Source organism: Hyla sarda, chromosome 12 (assembly GCF_029499605.1).
Source record: "Hyla sarda isolate aHylSar1 chromosome 12, aHylSar1.hap1, whole genome shotgun sequence".
Classification (NCBI taxonomy): domain Eukaryota; kingdom Metazoa; phylum Chordata; class Amphibia; order Anura; family Hylidae; genus Hyla; species Hyla sarda.
In genome coordinates, this window is record NC_079200.1 from 41,471,377 (window position 1) to 41,495,096 (window position 23,720).

At 41.7% G+C, this 23,720-nt stretch overlaps 1 protein-coding gene across 1 annotated transcript in view; it reads right to left on the reverse strand.

Annotated features, from left to right (window-relative positions):
- The window catches only part of PLCD3 (phospholipase C delta 3), a 116,958-nt gene that overhangs the window by 30,055 nt on the left and 63,183 nt on the right, over positions 1-23,720 (reverse strand). The window contains exons 4-7 of the mRNA XM_056549387.1: positions 13,001-13,159; positions 12,175-12,403; positions 10,547-10,676; positions 4,594-4,819 (exon numbers count right to left, since the gene is read on the reverse strand). Coding sequence (XP_056405362.1) covers positions 4,594-4,819; positions 10,547-10,676; positions 12,175-12,403; positions 13,001-13,159 — 744 coding nt within the window. The remainder of the gene's footprint in view (positions 1-4,593; positions 4,820-10,546; positions 10,677-12,174; positions 12,404-13,000; positions 13,160-23,720) is intronic.

Genomic DNA, 23,720 nt, shown 5'->3' on the forward strand with positions numbered 1-23,720 from the left:
CCGATGGCTGCCCGGGCTTGCTGTGAGTTGTAGTTTTGAAACCTCTGGAGGTCCGCAGGTTGAAGACCACTGCGGGTGGAGAGTTCACTCGAGTATAAGCCGAGGGGGGTGTTTTCAGCACAAAAAATCGTGCTGAAAAACTCGGCTTATACTCGAGTATATACGGTAGATAGATAGATAGATAGATAGATAGATGTGATAGATGGATAGATAGGGCCCTAATGCTCAACCAACATGTAAGGAGGGCCACATAAATGACTGCTGGATTGTTCATGGAGCCCTTTGCTTTCATCAGTCGTAGGCCGCACATCCCTTATTACGCTGAGAGATGTGCGCCTGATGAATGATGGTTTTTAGCCAGTCAAAATGAAGCGATCAGCTGATGAACATGCCTTGTTTGTTTGTCGGCTGATCACTGGCCCTATTACACGGAACAACATTGGCCTGTTGAGCCAATAATCATTCTGTGTAATAGGGGCCATATATACTGTATATATATATATATATATATATCCAAGATAAGGTAGAAGTGGCACTCCAAATTGTGGTAAAAAACATGATATTTATTCATTCATCTGTGCAAGGCTTGACAATAGAGCATTTCTCTGTTGTTGAACCGAAACGTCGCTTTGCACAGATGGTGAATACATTTCAGTTTTTTTACCACAATTTGGAGTGCCGCTTCTACCTTATCTTGGATGTTACCCTGGGAGTTGGTCTGTTCCTGAAGCTGAGCACCCATATGGATCTGGAATCCTGAACATGGTGCTTCTCCTTGATCCTCTATTTGTATATATAGATACCTATTACTCAACACACTGCATTTATACGTGTCAAGCAATGACTAAAGATGCGTGGGATCATCTACTTACACATGGGGGGTTGTGTCGCTCAGTGAACAGATGCGGGTTTAATGTTATGGACCAGGAGATCAAGGAGAACAGGTTTACTGCACACATGACATGACAGCCGTCAGCTCACACCTGACAGAAGAACTGTGTACACACATCATGCCTTACCTTCCAGGTCAGATTTTAGCACATTCCCTTCAGCATAGGGCTGCCCAGCCACTTTGGCGCAACACACATAGCATGACCAGTGGTCGCCATCTTGTGCCACCTGCGTCTCAGCTAATGAAACTGAATGTGGTTTCATAGCAAAATGGAAGATGCAGCTACCTGACAGTCTTCAGTAATCCATCTTGAATTTTTGATAGATATAATAGATTTATAGATAGATAGAAAGATATGAGATGGATATAGATCGATATGATAGATTTATGATAGATAGATGTACAGATAGATATGAGATAGTTAATAGTGTTGAGCGGCAAAGGTCATGTTTGAATTCGCGATATTTTGCGAATATATGGATGAATATTCGTCATATATTTGCAAAATTCGCATATTAGCAATATTCACAACCTTTTTTTACTATGTGCCATAAAATTTGCATGTGCATGCGCATTCACCATAAAATTTTCATGCTCATGTGCAATATCGCGTGATAAAAGAGCTAAAAAAAGGGAGGGATCAATATGCGCGAAAATTCGCATATGCGAATTTTCGGCCGCCCGCCAGTCTGACACAGCAACTAGTATTAGAGCCTTGTTTACACCACAAGCTGGAAGCAGGGAGGGATGATCACTGTGATGTGTACTGTGAATAAAAAGCGAATATTCGTAATTGCGAATATTTAGCGCTATATTCGCAAATATGCGATCTTCGCGATAAATATTCGCATTGTGAATATTCGTGCCCGACACTAATAGTTAGTCAGGTAGACAAACAAACAGTGTTTTTAAAGCGTCACGCAATGACTAAGATGTGTGTGATCAGTCACTTGCACATGATGAGTTGTGACTGGGTGCTGGGTGTGTAGATGTGGGTTTAATGGTATGGACTGGCAGATCAAGAAGAACAGGTTTACTCTACATAACATGACAGCCGTCAGCTCACACCTAACAGATGATAACTGTGAGGCTACCCACACACCCATTCACCTAATGGAACGGTTGTCTCTAAATATGTCATGACTCTTGAGGCCGGTTTAGGTTGGAATGTTAGGTATGTTTATTACCAATAAACTATTGTGTACACCAAATGCAATATATACAAATATTCCATTACATTTCTGTGTATTTGTCCTCTCCCACACACATGGGTGACGTCACAGAGCACAGGAAGGACCCCACCCATCAGAAAAGAGAGCCCACGTATTGGACAGCATGGGAGAGGAGGGGGCACATGACAGGGGGGGTATGAGAAGCAGTAAAGGGGTCAGGGAGAGGTCAGGTCAGAAAGCGGGAAAAGAAGGGGAGGAGTGAGAGGGGTTAAATAGGAAGGGACAGAAACAGGAAGGTCATTCTGCCAGGGAAAGCGGAGTTGTCCCACCCGCCCGCCCTTTGTGTTGGCATGAGTGGTAGGCGGTGTGGGGGTTGGTGAGTGCTTGTCGCAGCGGCGGGAATGTTAAAGGGGGGACTTGGAGGCATTGCTGGAAAAATGGTGCAGTGGCCCAGCTGGTTGTGGCAGGATACTCTCCGAAGGTGGGGCCCTTTGGGTCAGGGGGTGAGGCGACCTAGGGCTCAGTAGGAGAGTAATAAAAATTGGGTTGCCTTCAGGTCCCCCTTCCTTATTGTATTTGAAGTATATCAGGGGTTAAAATATTGGTTGCACTTTATATTTGTTATTGGGGGTTATTGGTGTTACCCCCCGTTTGATGTATAGGTTATATTTATGAATATTTATATATTTTGTTAAGGTTTAATAAAATGGGGTCCGCTGTGGCCGTTTTCTACCACACAGCAAGTGTCTGTGTCTTGTGTTCAGGTAAAGGGGTGGTAGTAGGCCAGCGGAGCTATACGATCCCCTAGTCATGAGAAAAACCCTCAATGAGTGTCCCGGAGGGCATCCCTTATATTTCCAGCCTGTGAAAAGTACCGGAGCTCAGGCGGTTTCACTGCTCTGTCGGCAATGGAGACCAGGTCAGCCACGGCCATTACTATATTTTTTCTGCTAAAGGAGGAGATGACAAAGACCCCTGTTTTCTACATTTCTTTCCATTTCATTTATCTCCAGAAATCCAGATGTTCAGCAATCTGAGTGTTTACTAAAACTCATCCCAAACATAAAACATGTACACAGAGAATACAGGACATCAGATATATCCCATTACAGGCCCTTTCATGTAATCCAGATTTGTGGGGCTACTTCTACCAGACATTCAGTAACTAATGGATAGTTACAGATCGAACACAACACAGCAGGGCCCCAGAGAGGCACCACATAAACAAGATGGCACCGTAATGATCACCATGTGGCCATGACCTTTATGTCACAGACTCCTCGTAAAAGAAAAGTTTTATGAATGGAAAAATTGTTCTGTAATCCAGCAAATACTGTACAGGACTTTGTCTTCAGCTGCACCTATATGTCTTTACCTCAACTTCAGGCTAAACAGATGAAACTGCAGAGATAATCATCTGCCAGCTCACAGGCCAGGATCTCTGCTTGCTGTCCTGAATTGTAATCATTTGATGACATCAAGAAAACATTCAGGGCCATTATCAAAACCTGGGGGGACCCACTTGGCCACCAGGTGCTTCGCTCAGCCCTTTTACTGTAAGCATATCTTAAAGGGGTTATCTAGGAAAAAACTTTTTTTTATATATCAACTGGCTCCAGAAAGTTAAACCGATTTGTAAATTACTACTGTAAAAAAATCTTAATCCTTTTAGTACTTATGAGCTTTTGAAGTTAAGGTTGTTCTTTTCTGTCTAAGTGTTCTCTGATGACACCTTTCTCGGGAACCGCCCAGTTTAGAAGAGGTTTGCTATGGGGATTTGTTCTAAACTGGGCAGTTCTCGAGACATGTGTCATCAGAGGGCACTTAGACAGAAAAGAACAACCTTAACTTCAGAAGCTCATAAGTACTGAAAGGATTAAGATTTTTTAATAGAAGTAATTTACAAATCTGTTTAACTTTCTGGAGCCAGTTGATATATATATAAATATATATTGATATATATATAAAAAAAAAAAAGTTTTCCCCTGGAATACCCCTTTAACCTTGGCAACCAGCTGGGCAAATAGAGTCGTCAATAGGGTCAAAAAGCTACCAGTTCTTAAAAGATGAGAATTAGGGATGAGGATTCCAGTAGTCAACCTCTCTTCTGTGAGCCTATGAATGGTGTACCACAGTGGTCTTCAACCTGCGGACCTTCAGATTTTGCAAAACTACAACTCCCAGCATGCCCGGACAGCCGTTGGCTGTCCGGGCATGCTGGGAATTGTAGTTTTGCAACATCTGGAGGTCCGCAGGTTGGAGACAAATGGTGTACCATATCAATCCCAACCGAACCTGAGAATTGGGAATCTATGGGTACAGTCAATCTCTATCAAAGTCCATCGTCATGATCAGTGGTAGTTCTAGTGATCAGACATTTATGGCATTGCCTTTCTAATGTATACAGTAAGAAAAGCTCTTTAGAATGTAGAATTGTGATTGTGAAAAATATCAAAAATCTGGTTGACCATGGTTAAATATTTCCTTCTATGGCCTTAATAATTGTAATGTGAATGAAGTTTACATTACCTTTTTCATTCAGCTCAAATTTCTGTATGATGTTTTGCGCCCTCTCCAGGGTGGCCTCTTCTCCTTGGTGTTGCAGGAATTCCTGTAGCTCCTCTGCGGAGAGCACCCTGTCCTCACCGGAGTAACGGTGAAATATGTCCTCCAGCTCCGGCCGCTGCATCAGCTGAGTGCAGAACTCTTCTATCTCACAGTCCTCCAGTGTGTTTGTTTTGGAGCGATCACACTTCTACATGGAGAAGAGTAACAGAGTGACATTAATTGACTATATATATATATATATATATATATATATATATATATGGGGTCAGTATTTTCCTCAGGGAAAGGACACCACTTCTGGTGTAGGACGGAGATTTAAGTAGGCCATATAGCACTCCGCGGGATCCTGGGTAAAAAAATATGCAAATGAGCTCACCACACCACCTTCACAGCTCAGGCTCCAATTAAGAAGTCTCAGAACTGATTGGGATTTATGCCAAGCCAGAACTCTCTCTCCAGAAGGAAAGAGGACCCATCTGCAGACAGCTGTTTCGGGGTGAAACAGCTGTCTGCAGATGGGTTCTCTTTCCTTCTGGAGAGAGAGTTCTGGCTTTGCATAAATCCCAATCAGTTCTGAGACTTCTTAACTGGAGGCTGAGCTGTTTTGCAGGACACAATACCTGTGAAGGTGGTGTGGTGAGCTCATTTGCATATATATATATATATATATATATATATATATATATATATTGATGCTTGTTGATCTTTGTGGTCACTAGTAGAATACAATCTATCTGTTAAACTCAATGGACTCGCAGTATATTGCAGTATATATCCTAATATCGTTCTGAGGGTATTTAAATGGATACCTGCTTAGACCCTGCCAAGGGAAACATAATATGAATGAACCCTGAATTGTACATTTGTTCCCATGTTTTCCCCATACATTGGGGGGGATTTACTATTGTTTGCCAAGTGCATTGTGCAAGGTGTATTTTTTACTATTTTGCCAAATGCTGGTTAGTAAATCCATTTCCAGGTGCAACATGCGCATTTATGCCTCATATTTTTTTAGAATTAGAATTCTGCATTGGAATTCAATAAGATTCTTCTGCGCTGTGCACACCTCGGAAATTCCGCGCCAGAAACATCTGGCACAGAAATTAGGATTCCGGTGAACACATCCATTCTTTCTGCAGACTCGGCACAGAATGCATTGCCGTCTATAAGATGGCGCATTCCCTTGCGGTTCTAGCACCGACATGATGATGCCGGCGCCCGCAGCCTGCGGAATTTCCGCACTGAGATTTTCCGTGCAGACATTCCATCGTGTGAACATTGCCTTAGGGTACTTCAAACACTACTGATCTGCTGTGGATTTTCCACAATTTATTTGCAGCAGATTTGCAACTGATTTTAAATACATTGATTTGTTTTGGTGCAGAAACACTGCACATTTTCTGCAATTGACCTGTAGCTGATCTGCGGCACAGCCTTGACAAATCTACAGCATGTAAACATGCCCTAAGGGTATGTTCACACTGGCGGATTACCTGCAGAATTTTTGCTGCGTATTTGCTGAAGCAGATTTTGCTACCATTGACTTCAATAGGTCAGTTGAAAATCCGCAATAGAGGCAGATTTGCGGATTTTCCTTCAGGCCCATTGAATTCAATGATAGCAAAATCAGTTGCAGAATTTCCGCAGCAAATAAGCTGCTGAAAATTCCGCAGGCAATCCACCCGTGTAAACGTATCCTTAGGGTGCGTTCACACGTGTGTATTTTTGCTGCAGATCTGCAGTGAACGGTGTAGGAATTACAACAGTTTGCATATGGTCCTCCCACTTGTTAAGGGACTAAAAGTAATGGGACAGAATAATAATCATAAATCAAATTTTCAACTTTTAAAGGGGTACTCCGGCATTAAGACATCTTATCCCCTATCCAAAGGATAGGGGATAAGATGCCTGATCGCGGGGGTCCTGCCGCTGGGCACCCCCGTGATCTTCCACGCCGCACCCCGTTAGAATCAGCCCCGGAGCGTGCTCGCTCAGGGTCTGATTACTGGCGATCACAGGGACGGAGCATAGTGACGTTACGCTCTGCCCCTCAATGCAAGCCTATGGAGGGGGTCTGACAGCTCCGTCCCCATGATCGCCAGTAATTAGACCCGGAGCGAGCACGCTCCGGGGGCTGATTCTAACGGGGTGCGGTGTGGAAGATCACGGGGTTCCCCAGCAGCAGGATCCCCGCGATCAGACATCTTATTCCCTATCCTTTTGGATAGGTGATAAGATGTCTTAGCGCTGGAGTACCCCTTCAATACTTGGTTGCAAATCCTTTGCAGTCAATTGCAGCCTGAAGTCTGGAACGCATAGACATCAGCGGACATTGCGGGGTTCATCCCTGGTGATGCTCTGCCGCCTCTACTGCAACTGTCTTCAGTTCCTGCTTGTTCTTGGGGCATTTTCCCTTCAGTTTTGTCTTCAGCAAGTGAAATGCTCAATCGAATTCAGGTCAGGTGATTGACTTGGCCTTTGCATAACATTCTACTTCTTTGGTTGCTTTTGCAGTTTGCTTTGGGTCATTGTCCATCTGCACTGTGAAGAGCCGTTCAATGAGTTCTGAAGCATTTTGCTGAATATGAGCCGATAATATTGCCCAAAACACTTCAGAATTCATCCTGCTGCTTTTGTCAGCAGTAACTTCATCAATAAATACAAGAGAAGCAGTTCCATTGGCACCATACATGCCCACTATGCCATGACACTACCACAACCATGCTTCACTAATGAGGTGGTATGCTTAGGATCATGTTCCTTTCCTTCTCCATACTCTTCTCTTCCCATCACTCAGGTACAAGTTGATCTTGGTCTCATCTGTCCATAGGATGTTGTTCCAGAACTGTGAAGGCTTTTTTAGATGTCGTTTGGCAAACTCTAATCTCACCTTCCTGTTTTTGAGGGTCCCCAATGGTTTCCATCTTGTGGTGAACCCTCTGTATTCTGGTGATGTCTTCTCTTGATTGTTGACTCTGACACACATACACCTACCTCCTGGAGAGTGTTCTTCATCTGGCCAACTTCACCAGGGAAAGAATCCTTCGTCCTCCTCCACAGTTGTTCTCCTAGGCCTTCCAGGTCTTTTGGTGTTGCTGAGCTCACCGTTGCGATCCTTCTTTTTAAGAATGTTCCAAACAGTTGTTTTGGCCACGCCTAAGGTTTTGTCTCTCTCTCTCTGATGGGTTTGTTTTGTTTTTTCAGCCTAATGATGGCTTACTTCACTCATAGTGACAGCTCTTTGGATCTCATCTTGAGAGTTGACAGCAACATATTCCAAATGCAAATAGCACACTTGAAATGAACTCTGGACCTTTTATCTTCTCATTGTAATTGGGATAATGAGGGAATAACACACACCTGGACATGGAGCAGCTGAGAAGCCAATTGTCCCATTACTTTTGGTCCCTTAGCAAGTGGGAGGCACATATGCAAACTGTAATTCCTACACCATTCACCTGATTTAGATGTAAATACCCTCAAATTGAAGCTGACTGTGTGCAGTTAAAGCACATCTTGTTCGTTTCATTTCAAATCCATTATGGTGGTGTATAGAGCCAAAAATGTTAGAATTGTGTCGATGTCCCAATATTTATGGACCTGACTGTATATCACCCAGATGTCTAGTAATGTATTCTTGCTCCTGCATTGCTGCATAACCAGGCAGACTTGTGTTTCTGGTTTACTGGGGATTTGATATTTTGACTCTGGACAAACAGTACATTTATACTGTTTTATATCATGTGTATGTCTGTCATTTGATGTCTTACAACCATTTACAGAATGTCAGTATATCATGTTACATTATATATACCAGCCCCTGACATCAAGCTGTATAACTCAACAAAAGTACCAAAGATCAATAAACAATACTGGTCACAGAGCTGCCTGGAGTTAACATAAAAAAGCAGGGAGTATGTAATGCCAGGGACACTCACTGCTGGCAGGGGCTCACACAAAAAATGGGTGTGTGCCACTCGGACACTCTAAATTTAGCCCACAACCACAGACAGCTTCCCTGCAGTGGTGTGCAATGCTAGATGGGGGACACATGACAACTTTTCCTTTTAACTCATACAATACTGAATATTTCTATATGATATATATATATATATATATATATATATATATATATATATATGAATAAATATATATAGTCATGGCCGTAAATGTTGGCACCCCTGAATTTTTTCAAGAAAATTAAGTATTTTTCACAAAAAAGATTGCTGTAACACATGTTTTGCTATACACATGTTTATTCCCTTTGTGTGTATTGGAACTAAACCAAAAAAGGGAGGAAAAAAAGCAAATTGGACATAATGTCACCAATCTACAAAAATAGGCAGGACAAAATTATTGGCACCCTTTCAAAATTTATTGGAAAAATAAGATTGTTTCAAGCATGTGATGATCCTTTAAACTCACCTGGGGCAAATGACAGGTGTGGGCAACATAAAAAATCACACCTGAAAGGAGATAAAAAGGAGAAAAGTTCACTTAGTCTTTACATTGTGTGTCTGTGTTCCACACTAAGCATGGACAACAGAAAGAGGAGAAGAGAACTGTCTGAGGACTTGAGAACCAAAATTGTGGAAAAATATCAACAATCTCAAGGTTACAAGTCCATCTCCAGAGATCTAGATTTGCCTTTGTCCACAGTGCGCAACATTATCAAGAAGTTTGCAACTCATGGCACTGTAGTTAATCTCCCTGGGTGTGGAAGAAAGAGAAAAATTGATGAAAGGTGTCAACGCAGGATAGTCCGGATGGTGAATAAGCAGCCCCAAACAAGTTCCAAAGATATTCAAGCTGTCCTGCAGACTCAGGGATCATCAGTGTCAGCCTGAACTATCCATCGATTTAAATGAAATGAAACGCTATGGCAGGAGACCCAGGAGGACCCCACTGCTGACACAAAAAGCATGGCTACATTTTGCCAAAATGAACTTGAGTAAGCCAAAATCCTTCTGGGAAAACGTCTTGTGGACAGATGAGACCAAGATAGAGTTTTTGTGAAAGCACATCATTCTACCGTTTACTGAAAATGGAATGAGGCCTACAAAGAAAAGAACACAGTACCTACAGTGAAATATGGTGGAGGTTCAATGATGTTTTGGGGATGTTTTGCTGACTCTTGCGCTGGGTGCCTTGAATGTGTGCAAGGCATCATGAAATCTGAGGATTACCAATGGATTTTGGGTCACACTGTGCAGCCCAGTGTCAGAAAGCTGGGTTTGCGTCTGAGATCTTGGGTCTTCCAGCAGGACAATGACCCCAAACATACGTCAAAAAGCCCCCAGAAATGAATGGCAACAAAGTGCTGGAGAGTTCTGAAGTGGCCAGCAATGAGTCCAGATCTAAATCCCATTGAACACCTGTGGAGAGATCTTAAAATTGCTGTTGGGAAAAGGCGCCCTTCCAAAAAGAGAGACCTGGAGCAGTTTGCAAAGGAAGAGTGGTCCAACATTCCTGCTGAGAGGTGTAAGAAGCTTATTGATGGTTATAGGAAGTGACCGATTTCAGTTATTTTTTCCAAAGGGTGTGCAACCAAATATTAAGTTAAGAGTACCAATAATTTTGTCCAGCCCATTTTTGGAGTTTGGTGTGACATTTTGTCCAATTTGCTTTTTTTCCTCCCTTTTTTAGTTTAGTTCCAATACACACAAAGGGAATAAACATGTGTATAGCAAAATATGTGTTACTGCAATCCTTTTCTGTGAGAAATACTTCATTTTCTTGAAAAAATTCAGGGATGCCAACATTTACTGCATTTATATATGACTATATATATATATATATATATATATATATATATATGTATAAAATATATATATATATATAATTGAAACTTCCTCCACCACCCATATCCAGGTTGCTATAGCTACATATAAATGTACATGAATAATGGTGTCACCTTGAAGAGAGTATAGGCGTACATGTCATTCATATCAATGTTTATCATCCTCAGCATGGCCTTCACTTCTTGAAAACTCATCTTCTCATCCCCATCTCTGTCAGCCTGATGCAGATAATCCCGGATCCAAATGCAGCTCAGTCAAGAAAGATAATTCAGGGACAATGTACATGTAAAATATACTTTTGTAACTCTACCGAGAGCTAAACACAGTAATGGGAATTACTGGTATGGGTATACTGCCATTTATCAGAAACCTCAAAAATTACCTTGATGACAATTTTGTACTTACTGTAGTATAACACAGGGGACTGGCACAGACAAAAATAATATAAAGTATCCAAACAAGAATTGAAAGATGGCACTCACCCAAACAGCGTCCTGGTTCCGTGAACTTTACTCAGAATATTATCTTCAGTGCATAAGACAGACACGCAGCGGTCCCCGCTTCGTGTCTGTCTTAAGCACTGAAGATAATATTCTGAATAAATTTTGCCGAACCAGAACGCTGTTCGGGTGAATGCCATCTTTCAATTCTTGTTTGGATACTTTGGAATGTGACTATTATATGAGATAGAGCACCACCTTACAGCAAAGTAGTGAAGATCCTGCTATCGCAGCTCACTCCTACACTGTGTGAACAGTACCCTATTAAGAAGGACGTGCCAGACTCTTACCTGTGTTTGAAAAAAATAATATAAAGAAGTCACCGAATAATGGGAGTTATAATACAGATGCAACAGACAAGATTTAAGATGACATAACAATATACCGTAGGTAGGAAAAGAGAAGACTCACAGACAAGCCTCCATAGAGATGATGTCTTACCAGAAATACGTGTTCAACAAAAACGGAAGGGGGTGCAAAAAGAAATATAGGGCAATAGAGAAGGGTACCATGAATAGAAGCATTGTAGAAATAGGAAAAATCTATTATAAAACTATCCAAAATATGAGGTTAATAACCCCCGGTGTAATAAAATCTGAAAGCAAACCCAAAAATTGATTCTTACACCAAAACTGTGGTCATAAAAAATATATATTTATTGAAAGCACATTAAAATGAAGAACATGATTAAAAGACATAGTACATATGGCAACAAGGTATACAAATGACAAAATCAAATGTGATATGGTCAGTATAGTGAGCGTACTAAAAATACGTAGATGTGAGCTGTAGGTAGGGCAGACTCACAGGCAGGTAGGAGAGAGGCAAGGAACCATATAAACTAGCCCCAATGTAACCCCAGGAAAATAGAATAGAATTAGCAAAAGAACATGCAAGACCCATACAACATAAATAGCAAAGGTAAGAGCACACCATACAGACCACTTCACAGACCTCTGACACGTGTTTCGCTGACCGCTTTACCCAAGGGAGGTGCTCACATTTGATTTTGTCATTTGTATACTTTGTTGCCATATTCATGTACTATGTCTTTTAATCATGTTCTTAATTTAAATGTTCTTTCAATAAATATACATTTTTAATGACAACAGTTTTGGTGTAAGAATCAATATTTGGGACTATTTTAAGACTCATTAAGTGAAAAGTCAGAAGCCAAGCCAAGAGGTGAAAAACCCTGGTGTTGCACTATTAGCAAAATCACTAATCACAAATAAGGATATTGAACCAACTTCTCCCTCTGGCTCATGGCCACTGCTCTCTCCATGAGTTTGCGTAGGCCTTGCACCCAGCTCCGGGCTTCTTGGTCAGTGGATGCAGCCAAGTCCAAGTTTCTTCTTCTTCCCATGAAGGAAATACTGAAGCAGCAGCTCTCCGGAAATCGGCGCCCGTTTCTTCTTAGTCCCTCTGACTGCCGCCCTTCACGTACAGACTCAATGTGTAGAACGGAGACTGTGGCATAAGACACAAGAAGGAATGGGGATGAAGAAATTCATTTAAATTACATAAACTGAACAAACACCAAATGAGAAAAGAGTTTAAGTTATTAGATCCATTGAGCACATCACTAAAACTCTACAGAACTTGTTTGGCTGTCAAAAAATAACCATATATGACCCAAGGTTGTACAGACAGCCCCACAGAAAAGAACATTATTGGGCTGCCCTTGCTGGTACTCTGGTACTTGTCTCTGCCATAACACCATCCATTCCACCACAATCCTTTATAGAAGAGGATGATGGCAGGACCCTCTGGATACTTCTTTTGCTCATGTGTAGGCTCCCACAGACTAATGACAAGGGTAATGGGGCTAATATGAGACAGGCCTCGCCATCTCATGAGTCCCAAAGCAGGTTGCCACTATAGCATATTAACATTTGCTTACATCCCAAGAAAAGATCAGTCATCGTCTGAACCCATTTCCCACTTGGTTTAGTCTACGCAATTGTATAGTTTAGCCAGCAATACATTTTAGCATGCAGTACAGTTTAGCCAGCAGTACCAAATGCCCTAGAGTCTGACACTTGGCTTATACCTATGGGTACTCACAGATCTGCTTGGAGCGTGCCTTTTTTGCTTTGCTTTCATACCAGATGGTCATCCCATCAGCTTCAAGCCTGTACAGTCTTTGTTGTCGCCATCCTGGCTTAATCTTCCAAAGCTGAGTTCCCACAAGCATGGAGTTGACATCTTCATCATCCGAGAGAGCTGTGGAAAACAATGCAGAATGTGTTCCATTAATGTTGTAAACCAGCTCAAGTCTCTATAGGGGTATCTCAGTCTAAAAGTAATTGTAAACCCACATATAAGAAACACTAGTGCAGTCATTTCAAAGAAATAGGGGTGTGGAGAGAGCGCACCGTGAAAAAGACCTTGTAGGTAAGTGGGTGCCAGTCCTCAGAAGCTTGACCAGGGCAAAATTCCAAGTACAATAAAAAGATGGAAGACAGCACTCCAAGTGTAGTGTCCAAATAAAGTGAAGTTTATTGGTCCAAACAGATACAGATGATGCAACATTTCGACCTGACACTCAGGTCTTTCTCAAGATTCCATCGTTTTATTGGAAGTGCAGTCATTTTCATGTAGCAGCAGGCAACAAGGCTTCAATGCTGCTGGCGGTACATCCAACCCTGTAGTGGCGTCTTACTTGATATTCTACATCATAGGTCCAAGCTAATAGCCAAAGCCAAAAGCTGACCCATATGCAGCTTACCTGCCAATGCAAGTGACCTAGGCTTTCTCCTTTACACATATAGCACGAATATAAAAATGTACATCAATGTCATGTTTTCCCCCTTAAACAATTTGCGGGCCTAGGTGCATGAGAAAGGGAATACACATGATCTTTATGCTGCACAATAAAAAGGTCATCCCCATCAAACGCAAACAAGAAGAATGAAAGCAAGTGTAGGTCCAGCTCATCTAGATCGGGCAGGCTGCAGCACAGAAGGTGCAAGGCAACACTATAAATACTAGAACAAAATGCAGAATCCAGTGCAGCATAGTTGCTCAAAAACTTGGAGCAGGATATGACACGTTTCAGGTGTCTTGCACCCTTAGTCGTACCAAACAGTTGTCTAGCAAACAAGAAGTAGGTTGAAGGGAGCCATATCCATCATAGATATTTTCTAACATGTCCGATAACTGTTCTGGCTAAAATAAGAGACCCCTATAGTACTTAGTATAAACACAAAGGTCAAGATGTGTTATCCATCAGTCTATAGGCCCAAGTTTGTAGATAAGGTAGACATGATATTTGTAAGAAAAGACAACAATGTTGCTTGAACCAAACGGTGTCCAGACCTGCTTTGATCAGAACCTACTTTTGCAGGTGTCAATGAAATCTTAACAACGTCATCCAAATGTTAAGTTTGTGATCCTAGCTTACAGTCAACGGACAGCATAGCAACCCGCTTGTTAGCAGCACCCCCCCCCCATCCTTTTCTTTACCACTACATGACTCAGATTTGTATATTTGGCCAGTGTTTTCAGGCAGACCACAGAGTGTCTCCTTTATTTCAAGCTGTTTACAGAGAGATAACACAAACCAAAGCCGGAGACACCTGGGAAACCAAGCAGCCGGCCAGGGAAAGTAACGCTTGGTAAACATAAAAAGGCTGATGTGGAACATGGGAGCCCAAAGTAAGGAAGAAAGGGGACTGTGAAGAGGATGGGAGGGGATCAAAGCCCCTTCAGAAATCCTGCCGGATATACAGAAAGATGTGTTTTTAATATCTTATTTACACATTTATATAGAGCCAACATATTATGCAGCACTGTACACAGACCACAGCTCACAATCTGTATGTTTTTGGTGCTTAAAAGGAAACAAAAGGACCTGGGAGAAACCAATACAAACACGGGGGAGAACATACAAACTCCATGCAGATGTTGCCCTTGGTTGGATTCAAACCCAGGACTCCAGCAAGACAAGGCAACCATGCAAACCAAATAGTGCCACCACTATATGATGCTTCTCATTGTCCATTTCTTCTGTTTCACCAAGGTATTCATCCATTTATATCTTGACACTTCCATAGCTTTTCTGTCAGAGTTTTTTGAGCCATAAGTACAAATTATTAAACAAAATGGTCATCTGAGTTGTCCATCTTCTATTGTTGTATTTACTATGATTCGGAAAATGCATATACTAAGCCCCAATTCATGTCTTACGATGATACAGTAAATGCATAAACTAAGCAACCAGTACCAACTCACGTATTATGTTGATTCTATTCTTATTACTTTAAAAGGTTAAATAACTTTTAGTCAACACTATGAAAGTTATAGAAAGTGTGCAGTAAACCATTTGGCATGGTTCAATAGGCTACTGACTCCATGCTCTCTGAAGGTAGAAATAAGAAATCGCAGTCTGAAAGGATAAGTTTGCAAGAGGTTGAAAGTATTGTAAATTGAGACAATTGTAACTGTACGGTGGTCCCTCAAGTTACAATATTATTAGGTTTCAGGACGATCATGGTATGTTCACACCATTGTATGTTGGGACCAGAATTCTATGGAAACCTGATAATTGGTTCTGAAGCCCCAAAATGTCATCCAAAATAGGAAAAAAGTGAGAATTAAAGAGAAATAAGTAAATAACTAATACAGATAAAGCAAATCCTTACATATAAAAGTAAGAAAGATCTGCTGGGAGCTGTAAATCACTGTGTATGTAGAGGACAGGAGCTTCTTCAGGGTCCTGTACAGTACACACAATGTCCTAAAAATATAAAATGAAGTGATGCCCAAAGGAGCAGCTAACCGTAGCACAGGTAAAGAGTAATACAGAACATGTAGTACCTCCCAGAACGGTAGGGGGCGCTTCAGGAATACAGGTGTTTTACCAGTGAAATGTCCATTCTGATTGGTCAGATCTTCCAGGCAATGACATGATTCGCAGATTTGGACTGTCCGTATAATTGTATGTTGAGTCTGGTTTCAAGTTACAATGAGCCAGAAAAGACCATTATATGTTGAAAATATTGTAACCTGATGCCATTGTAAGTTGTAGGACCATTGTACAGTGTTATAGATGTTTTGTTGACAGACTTTGTCTTCATCTTTAGCAATGAGTTTGTCTGTGATGTGTTTAAATTTTAAACCTACTTCAACCACTCCAGGTTTTTAATGATCAGGTGGAAATTTCCATGGGCACCAATATGAAGCAACCAAAATAGTAACTAGCCAGCTGCAATTTTCTAGGTACACTGTCCAGTCTTGGTTTAGCCAAACCAACATGGTGGACTTAGTAGTTAACTGTCAATGTCTAAACAGCACTTTAGAAAAATCAGTGGGGTAAATTTACAAATGGCGCCTGAACTTTGGCCACACTTTTTGCACCTCCCTAGACAATTTCAAAGAGGGGAATTTAACAAAGTCTGTACCTGCCCCAGGTTTGCACAAAAAGCCAAAAGGCAAAAGCCTTCAAGGGGGTGGGGCTAAGCAAGATTACGTGTGATTTCATGTAAAGGAGTGTGGCCTCCTCATGAAGCAAATCTACTATAATTTACTCTCTTGATAAATACGGCACAATCATACACTTGTGGTACATGCTGGTCTTAGTACATTCCACCCATAGTGTTCAGTAAAGAAATTGTGGCTCATTGTAGTCTTCCATTACACCAGATTTATTAATATCATGTGCCATATTCTGACACAAAATGCTGGTGTAAAGTAAAGCAGCCAAGAGGTGCAACAAGAAAGAGAAATGCACCAAATCTATCCCACAGTGTGTACTATGTACTACTGTCGTACAATTGGCATATCTTCCGCCTCCTTGATCAAGGATAGGAGATAAGGTTTTTTTTATGATACTTGTCTTTTAAAGGGGTTTTCTGGCCTTACATATAGAAACATAAATGTGTCGGCAGATAAGAACCATTCAGCCCATCTCATCTAATGTGCCCAATATTCTGAATACTATGAATAGTCCTTGTCCCAATCTTATATGAAGGATAGCCTTATGCCTATGCCAACATAAAAAAAAACTAAAATATTATCTTCCAGAAGAGATAATTGAATTGCGCAAAAAACAACTTCAAGAATGTCCGGATTCTGCTTGTCAATCCCTAAGCTCCTATTTAAATTGCGTTCTTGCTAAGAAGCTTAGTATTCAGCCTAATGCTGTACACACTTTGTGTAATGTTCTGAAACATCAACAATCTGAGGGTTTAACCTTTGTCTATTCTTGCACATTGTCAGCTGAGCCCAGTAAATGCTCAATCCACCAGCCCTTGGTTAGGAAGAAGTCTTCAACATCTCCTCCACCATCACTACATCCTTGTTTGGTGGCCTGTCTTGTCCTGTCTGGTCCATGTGGTAGAAACAGTTAAAGCCGTGTCCTGTCTGTTTGCTCAATTTACAATGTGTTTTGAAAGGAAGAAGACACTTTACAGTAGAAACATTAAACCACAGTTGACTAACAAGAAGGCAATGTCTACGAGGGGAACCTTTCATTAAACATATTCAAGGACTTTGTTTGTGTTTACATCTGGTCTTAATGGGGCAGGAAGCAGGGTCCACCCAAGAAGGAAACACAGCCACCCACTAAAAACACATTTAGTTTTCTGTTTTACTGAGAAGTCATGGTAAGTCCATTTGTCCATCAATTTTCCAGTTGAAAAAAGAAAAAGGGGCAAGGGACTTTGTATGCTACTGGAAAGGAAGGGGGTCAGGTCTACACACAGTAGAAGGGGAAGGGGAAAAAAATAACAAAAAACAGCAGTTCTCATTATGGCAAATTGACCACAGTTGTCCATTAATTTTTATTTCTATAAAATGGCTTAAAGGGGTACACCACCTCTAGACATCTTATCCCATATCCAAAAGATAGGGGATAAGATGTCTGATCGTTGGGGTCCCGCCGCTCGGGACCCCCGCAATCTCCCTGCTGCACCCGGTGTTCATTTAGAGCGTCGGGTGCAGTGCTGGAGGCTCGTGACATCACGGCCATGGTTCGCTCGTGACGTCACGCCCATGCCACCTCAATGCAAGTCTATGGAGGGGGTGTGACGGACATTACGCCCCCTCCCATAGACTTGCATTGAGGGGGCGTGGTCGTGACATCACAAGCGGGCGTGGGCATGACGTCACGAGCCTCCACCCCACATCGCGAACTTCGCTCTGTGCACCGGATGTCTAGGGTGCCGCAGCCGAGATTGCGGGGGTCCCCAGTGGCAGGACCCCCGCAATCAGACATCTTATCCCCTTTGCTTTGGATAGGGGATAAGATGTCTAGGGGCAAAGTACCCTTTTAAGAAGGCCATATTTGACCTTGGAATTAGTCCAATATTGCAGATATCAAGTAAATGGGATAGGCTGTAATACTAGTTACAGCCCTCAGACAAAAGTGGCACAGAATCTTAGAAGCAACCATTAAGTTTATTGGTCTATTCACAAGTACAGTATCCTGTGCAGGATTTTATGCGCAGGATTTTATGCTGCAGATTTCAATGTAAACTAAATGAATGAACACAGCTTCAAATCCTGCTCATAAAATTTGCACAGGATACTGTATAGGTGAATACACCCTAAATAAGCTTTAAGGCCCCTATGTACATTATGGAAAAGCTAAAAGCTGCCAACTATCTTTTATATGTGTTTCTGGGCCTTTGTTAAGGAAAATAAGTATTGTTTAAAAACACATGCGTGGGAAGAGGGGGTTGGGAGGAATGAATCAGTGATGCAAGTGTTAGGCTGACATCTACTGAAGGTGCATGGCCACCATTGCACCTAAAGGGGTCAGCCTACTACTAGCATTTATCCCCCATCCACATGATAGGTAATAAATGTTTAATTTCTAGGGGTCTGATTGCTGGGACCTCCACCAATCAAGAGAAGAGCAGTCCCCAAGAGACCCTTTTTAATGGAGAGATAGTAGGGTTGTGAAGCCACTGCTCCATTTACTGTCTATGGGACTTACAGCAATAGTTGAGCGCAATCTTAGTTAGGGCCCTATTACACTGGCTGATTATTATTGATATAGGCCTATATTGTTGGTTTTAACAAGTCAAAAATAAGGTCTGTGCAGCTGAAGAAAAATGACAGCAAAGGGCCGCACATGAAACCGACCGGTTTTTGACAGGTTATTTTGGTGCAGTGTCTGCGATATGTCTGCGCCAGTGTGCGCCAGGAAAATATGACAAACCCAACATTACACTGGGAAAATCCGGAAAGGGGGCATGGTCTGTCACAAAGGGGGCATGGCTGGCCCAAAAAGGGACGTGGTTTCACAACCCAACATATTTACTATTGAATTCACAAAAAATCATGTGGTTAAATGGCTGGAAATATCCACCTAGAAAAAGCTGGTCAGAAAATGTTCCCGACTTGTAAATCTGTGATCCCCATAGTAAATAAGGTGGAATCCTGCAAGTCTAAAACAACATTTCCCACTAGTCAAAACCCGACATTCTTAGTAAATGAGGCCCAGTATGTTCCTTTGACCCTGTCTGGACGAGTCAATCTTTGTAATAGGCTCACTGGGCGCTCATTGGTGCACTGCTGCTCTAATCAAGGGGCACTTGGGGTCCACGATGCCCTTGACCAGTAAGGGTGCCTTCACATCACGATTTTACCATCCTACTTTTTCTCACGATTTTTTACCTTCAAATCGTACAAACCTGCATGCCATGTCGTATCCACTGACTTCCATTCAGTAATCATATCCGACACATGCATCAGTTTTGATCCGCATCCGAATTTGCACCTTTTTAGATCGGGGGTAAAATCGTGGTTGACCACGATTTTTTCGCTCAGATTCAAAATCAGATTGAAATAGTGGGCGATTTTTTTTTATTATTATGGCCTATGTAAATCATATTGAATTGTGTGAGGGTGCGATTTCATCAGATTTATCACACAAAAAAATTTTTGTACACATGCGCAGTAGCCTCAGAATACTCTGAAAAGTGCTAGAAACTTCAAAATTCTTCAAGATTTTTTGTTAAAATCAGATGAAATTTTCTGCCATACGATTTTTGGATACGATTTTAAATCAGATGCCAAACAAATATTAAGATTACGATTGTATATTATTTCAGGTAATCCAATTTTGTCCAATTTTAATGTCTGTTAATCGGATGGTAAAATCATGATGTGAACCAGGCCTAAGAATACTAGTGGTCAGACCCAGAGTGATCTTTCATTTATTACTTATCCTGTGGATATATGATAAATATGGTTAGTTTGTCAACCCCCCTTAAAAGGGTATTCCGTCCAAAGACAACTTTTCACCTATCCAAATGATAGGGGATGAGATATCTGATAGCAGGGGGCCCGCCGCTGGGCAGCACCCGCATTCTATGCTGGGCTGCTGCTCCAGTCTCAGAGATCACAGGGGGTCCCCGCGAACAGACATCTTATTCTCTATCCTTTGCATAGGGGATAAGATGCCTTTGGCCGGAATATCCCTTTAAGGTTCAGGTTCTCTCTCCAGATGTTATCTAAAGAATACTGGAAACAGAAACTGGCAAGAATAACACCAAGAACTATACAATACTGATGAGCGTATTGTCTATAATAAGGAAAAAAAATTAAATACAACATGTTTAATATAATATCTCTAAAACCCATAATACATTGGCAAGGAGGTGGAGAGTAAAAAGACCTTTAGATCCAGATGCTGCTAACTCTTATTCTAAAGGAGAGACTTAGGATTTTACAGATAGTCCTTAGTAGGACATCTTTACTGTCCAGAATACAAACTAAACATACAATAACACGTTTCGGGGGTCATATCCCCCTTCATAAGATTGGAGAACAATCTGATGAAACAGAAGATGAACCCTGAGATGCACTTTTAGTTTGTATTTCAGTTTGTATTCTGAACAATAAACAAGCCTTACTAAGGACTATCTGGAAAATCCTGAGTCCTCCATTAGAATAAGAGTTAGCAGCATCTGGATCTAAAGGTCTTTTTACTCTCCACTTCCTTGTTACACTACAGGACAGGTTGTCCCTGTTCATGTCATCTGCGGGCTGAGCAACTACTCTACACCATTCAGTACCCCAATCTGGACTTTGGGGTAACAGGCGCCCTTATCTGTTTTATAAGGTGAGGCCTTATAATAGAGTCATTGTTTTATCTTTTCCTAGATATAATACTCTAGCGTCTTTTTTTCCTGCCTAAATCCAACTGCATTATATTTAAATCAGTAGAAGGAGAATTTCTTGCCAACATTCTTCAGTCTGGTAAAAACAAGAATTACAGTGCCTGCCACTAAGACTTTAGTTAATGTTTCTCTGAATTGAAAGTAAAATCATCACCTCGGCGTTAGCTTCGGGGGAATGAATTATGATAAAAAAATATGCTTACTCTATATTAACTGAAGAATAACAACTCCCCATCTCTTCAAACATTTCCTCTATGGAGAACCAAAGATGTAACAATGCCAGTTGAATACTGTTAAAAAGTGTACGTACCATAGTGACTAGAGATGGGCGAATTTTTCAAAATATATTTGCGGCGAATCGCTATTAAAAACTACTATTTCCAGGCTACAGAGAGCCTCAATAAGGGTGTAGAACACTTTGACTTGCCATAACACGCATAGGGAGTGTGCTGGGGTAGTGAAATAATACTGTTTGACTTCTAAATTCTCCCTGCATGCAGTGATGCAGGCTTGAGGTCAATTGATTTCCTCTGGGCTGATCTGTATTGTCAGTAACGCTGATTAGTGACCACACAGTGTCTGCTCTCTCTCTAGCCAGAACGAATGTGGGCTTGAAGTGAATGGATTTGCCATTTTAAAGATCTGTATTGTCAGTAATGGTGATTAGTGCGCACACAAAGTCTCTGCTCTCTCAGAAAATGCCCGTCTTTGGCAATGGTTGCCGAATATATAGGGCTGTGACATCTCTGGGGTGACTGGCTTCATGCCGCCATGTGATTCAGGGTGATCCTGCCTACCCACCTTCCCAGACTTCCTTGCCCCATGTCCTCACATGTGTAGCCACCATTTTAGCCCCCCAGCCCACACAAAATGGTGAATGAGGCGATTCGTTACCACGAAGCGCGAGGAAATTTGGATTAGTTCAGAATCAAATTTTTCATGAAATTCTGAACAAATTCGACTTCGTCAGTTTCAATTCGCTCATCTTTAATAGTGACAGACCATACACCCAGCTGGCTCAATCTTCTTTGCTATTAGGCATTGAAACCTTGTGCAGGACTCTGTTCTCTAAAGGCATTACATTGTCAGAAAACAGGTGTAAGGAATTGGTCCAATGGTCTCAGAAGACATGGAAAAAAAATACACCAAGCCATTCTGTTTAGTGGGCCCAATTTGATCTATGGAGTTCATTCTCTTTGATGTAAGCCACTATGTTAAAGGGGTTATCCACCATAAGGTGATTTTAGTACATACCTGCCAGGCTATCTTTTTGTGGGTTTTTCCTGTTGGAGTTTGGTCTCTTAAACTACACATAGTTCCATGCTTGTAGGTGTGATGTTACATTCCTCCCTCCCACATATCAGCCACCCCACCCACTGCAGCACTAATAAGCTCAAAAGATCAGTGTTTTCTAATCATGGTGCCTACAGCTGTTGCTAAATAATCTCTCTGTCCCTCAACCCATTGAAGCAGGACAGGCTCCTTTTGCACACCTGACTAGTGATGTCAGGTCTCGACGTACAGTAACCTGGGAAATCCCGAGACATGAGTAATTTTGTATGCAATCTAAAATAAATATTGGGGCGAAAATCACATAAAAATTGTGAGAAAACCATCACACACAGGTACAGACACTATATTATGTACTACACTAACCTTACAGCCCCTGTAGCATAGTCAAATAAAAAAAAAAATCCTGGAATACCCCTTTAAGATGTTCAAAGCTGATATTAAACTGAGCTTCAAGATAACAGAATACACATTCTATTGAGTAGGGGAATGGCAATATCCAGTTGTAAATTTATTAATACATTTCCAGGAGGAATAACAGAGGAATGGCCCACTGCAGAGTTGCACCAGAAAAGTTGCACCAGCATAGTTATTTCATAAGGTATGCAAGAATTCCAAAACAGGAGACCTGACAAGACTTCTTTAGAGGAGAAATGCGGCAGAAATCTTTTAAGTGCCCCTGTTCCCGGCTGCAAAAACTAAAAAAACTAACTATAGCTCACCTTCCTATGTTTCCCATTGCTTCGATATTGGCGTCCCGTTCCTCTGGCGCTGCACGGCTCTGTGCTTCTTAGGCTCGAAACGTCACACTGCGGTCAGCGTATCGTCAGCTGCAGTGATGTCCCGCCTTGGCCGGTGATATGCCGGGCTGAGCTCCTTACAGGACGCTGATCGCAGTGTGACGTTTCGGGCCTAAGAAGCCAGAGCCGAGCAGCACCGGAGGAACGGGATGCCAAAACGGGAGCAACGGGGGAACGTAGGAAGGAGAGTTTTTTTTTTTAGTTTTTGCAAGCCGGGCACAGGGGAACTTAAAGTGTACCCATCAGATCCAACAAAAAAAAAAACATTTTTTAATATATCACTCAGTACCTAATCCTGGCCATGTACATCAAATTTTTATGTGTCTAGCAACTTTATTTATTTATTATATTTCACTTTTAATTTAGCTTACTAGTCTGAATTCCTCTCAAAGGAAGGGGGGCGTGGCCTCACTGTGCAGGTCTCCGCCCCCTCCCTCAGTATGCTGTCTGCTCACATCTCCCCTAGCATTAGCAAAACTACAACTCCCAGCATGTCCTCACTGACAGTAATGGGACACAAGCTGACAGTGGGAGGATTTTTCCTCCAGCTCTGAGCCCTGCGCT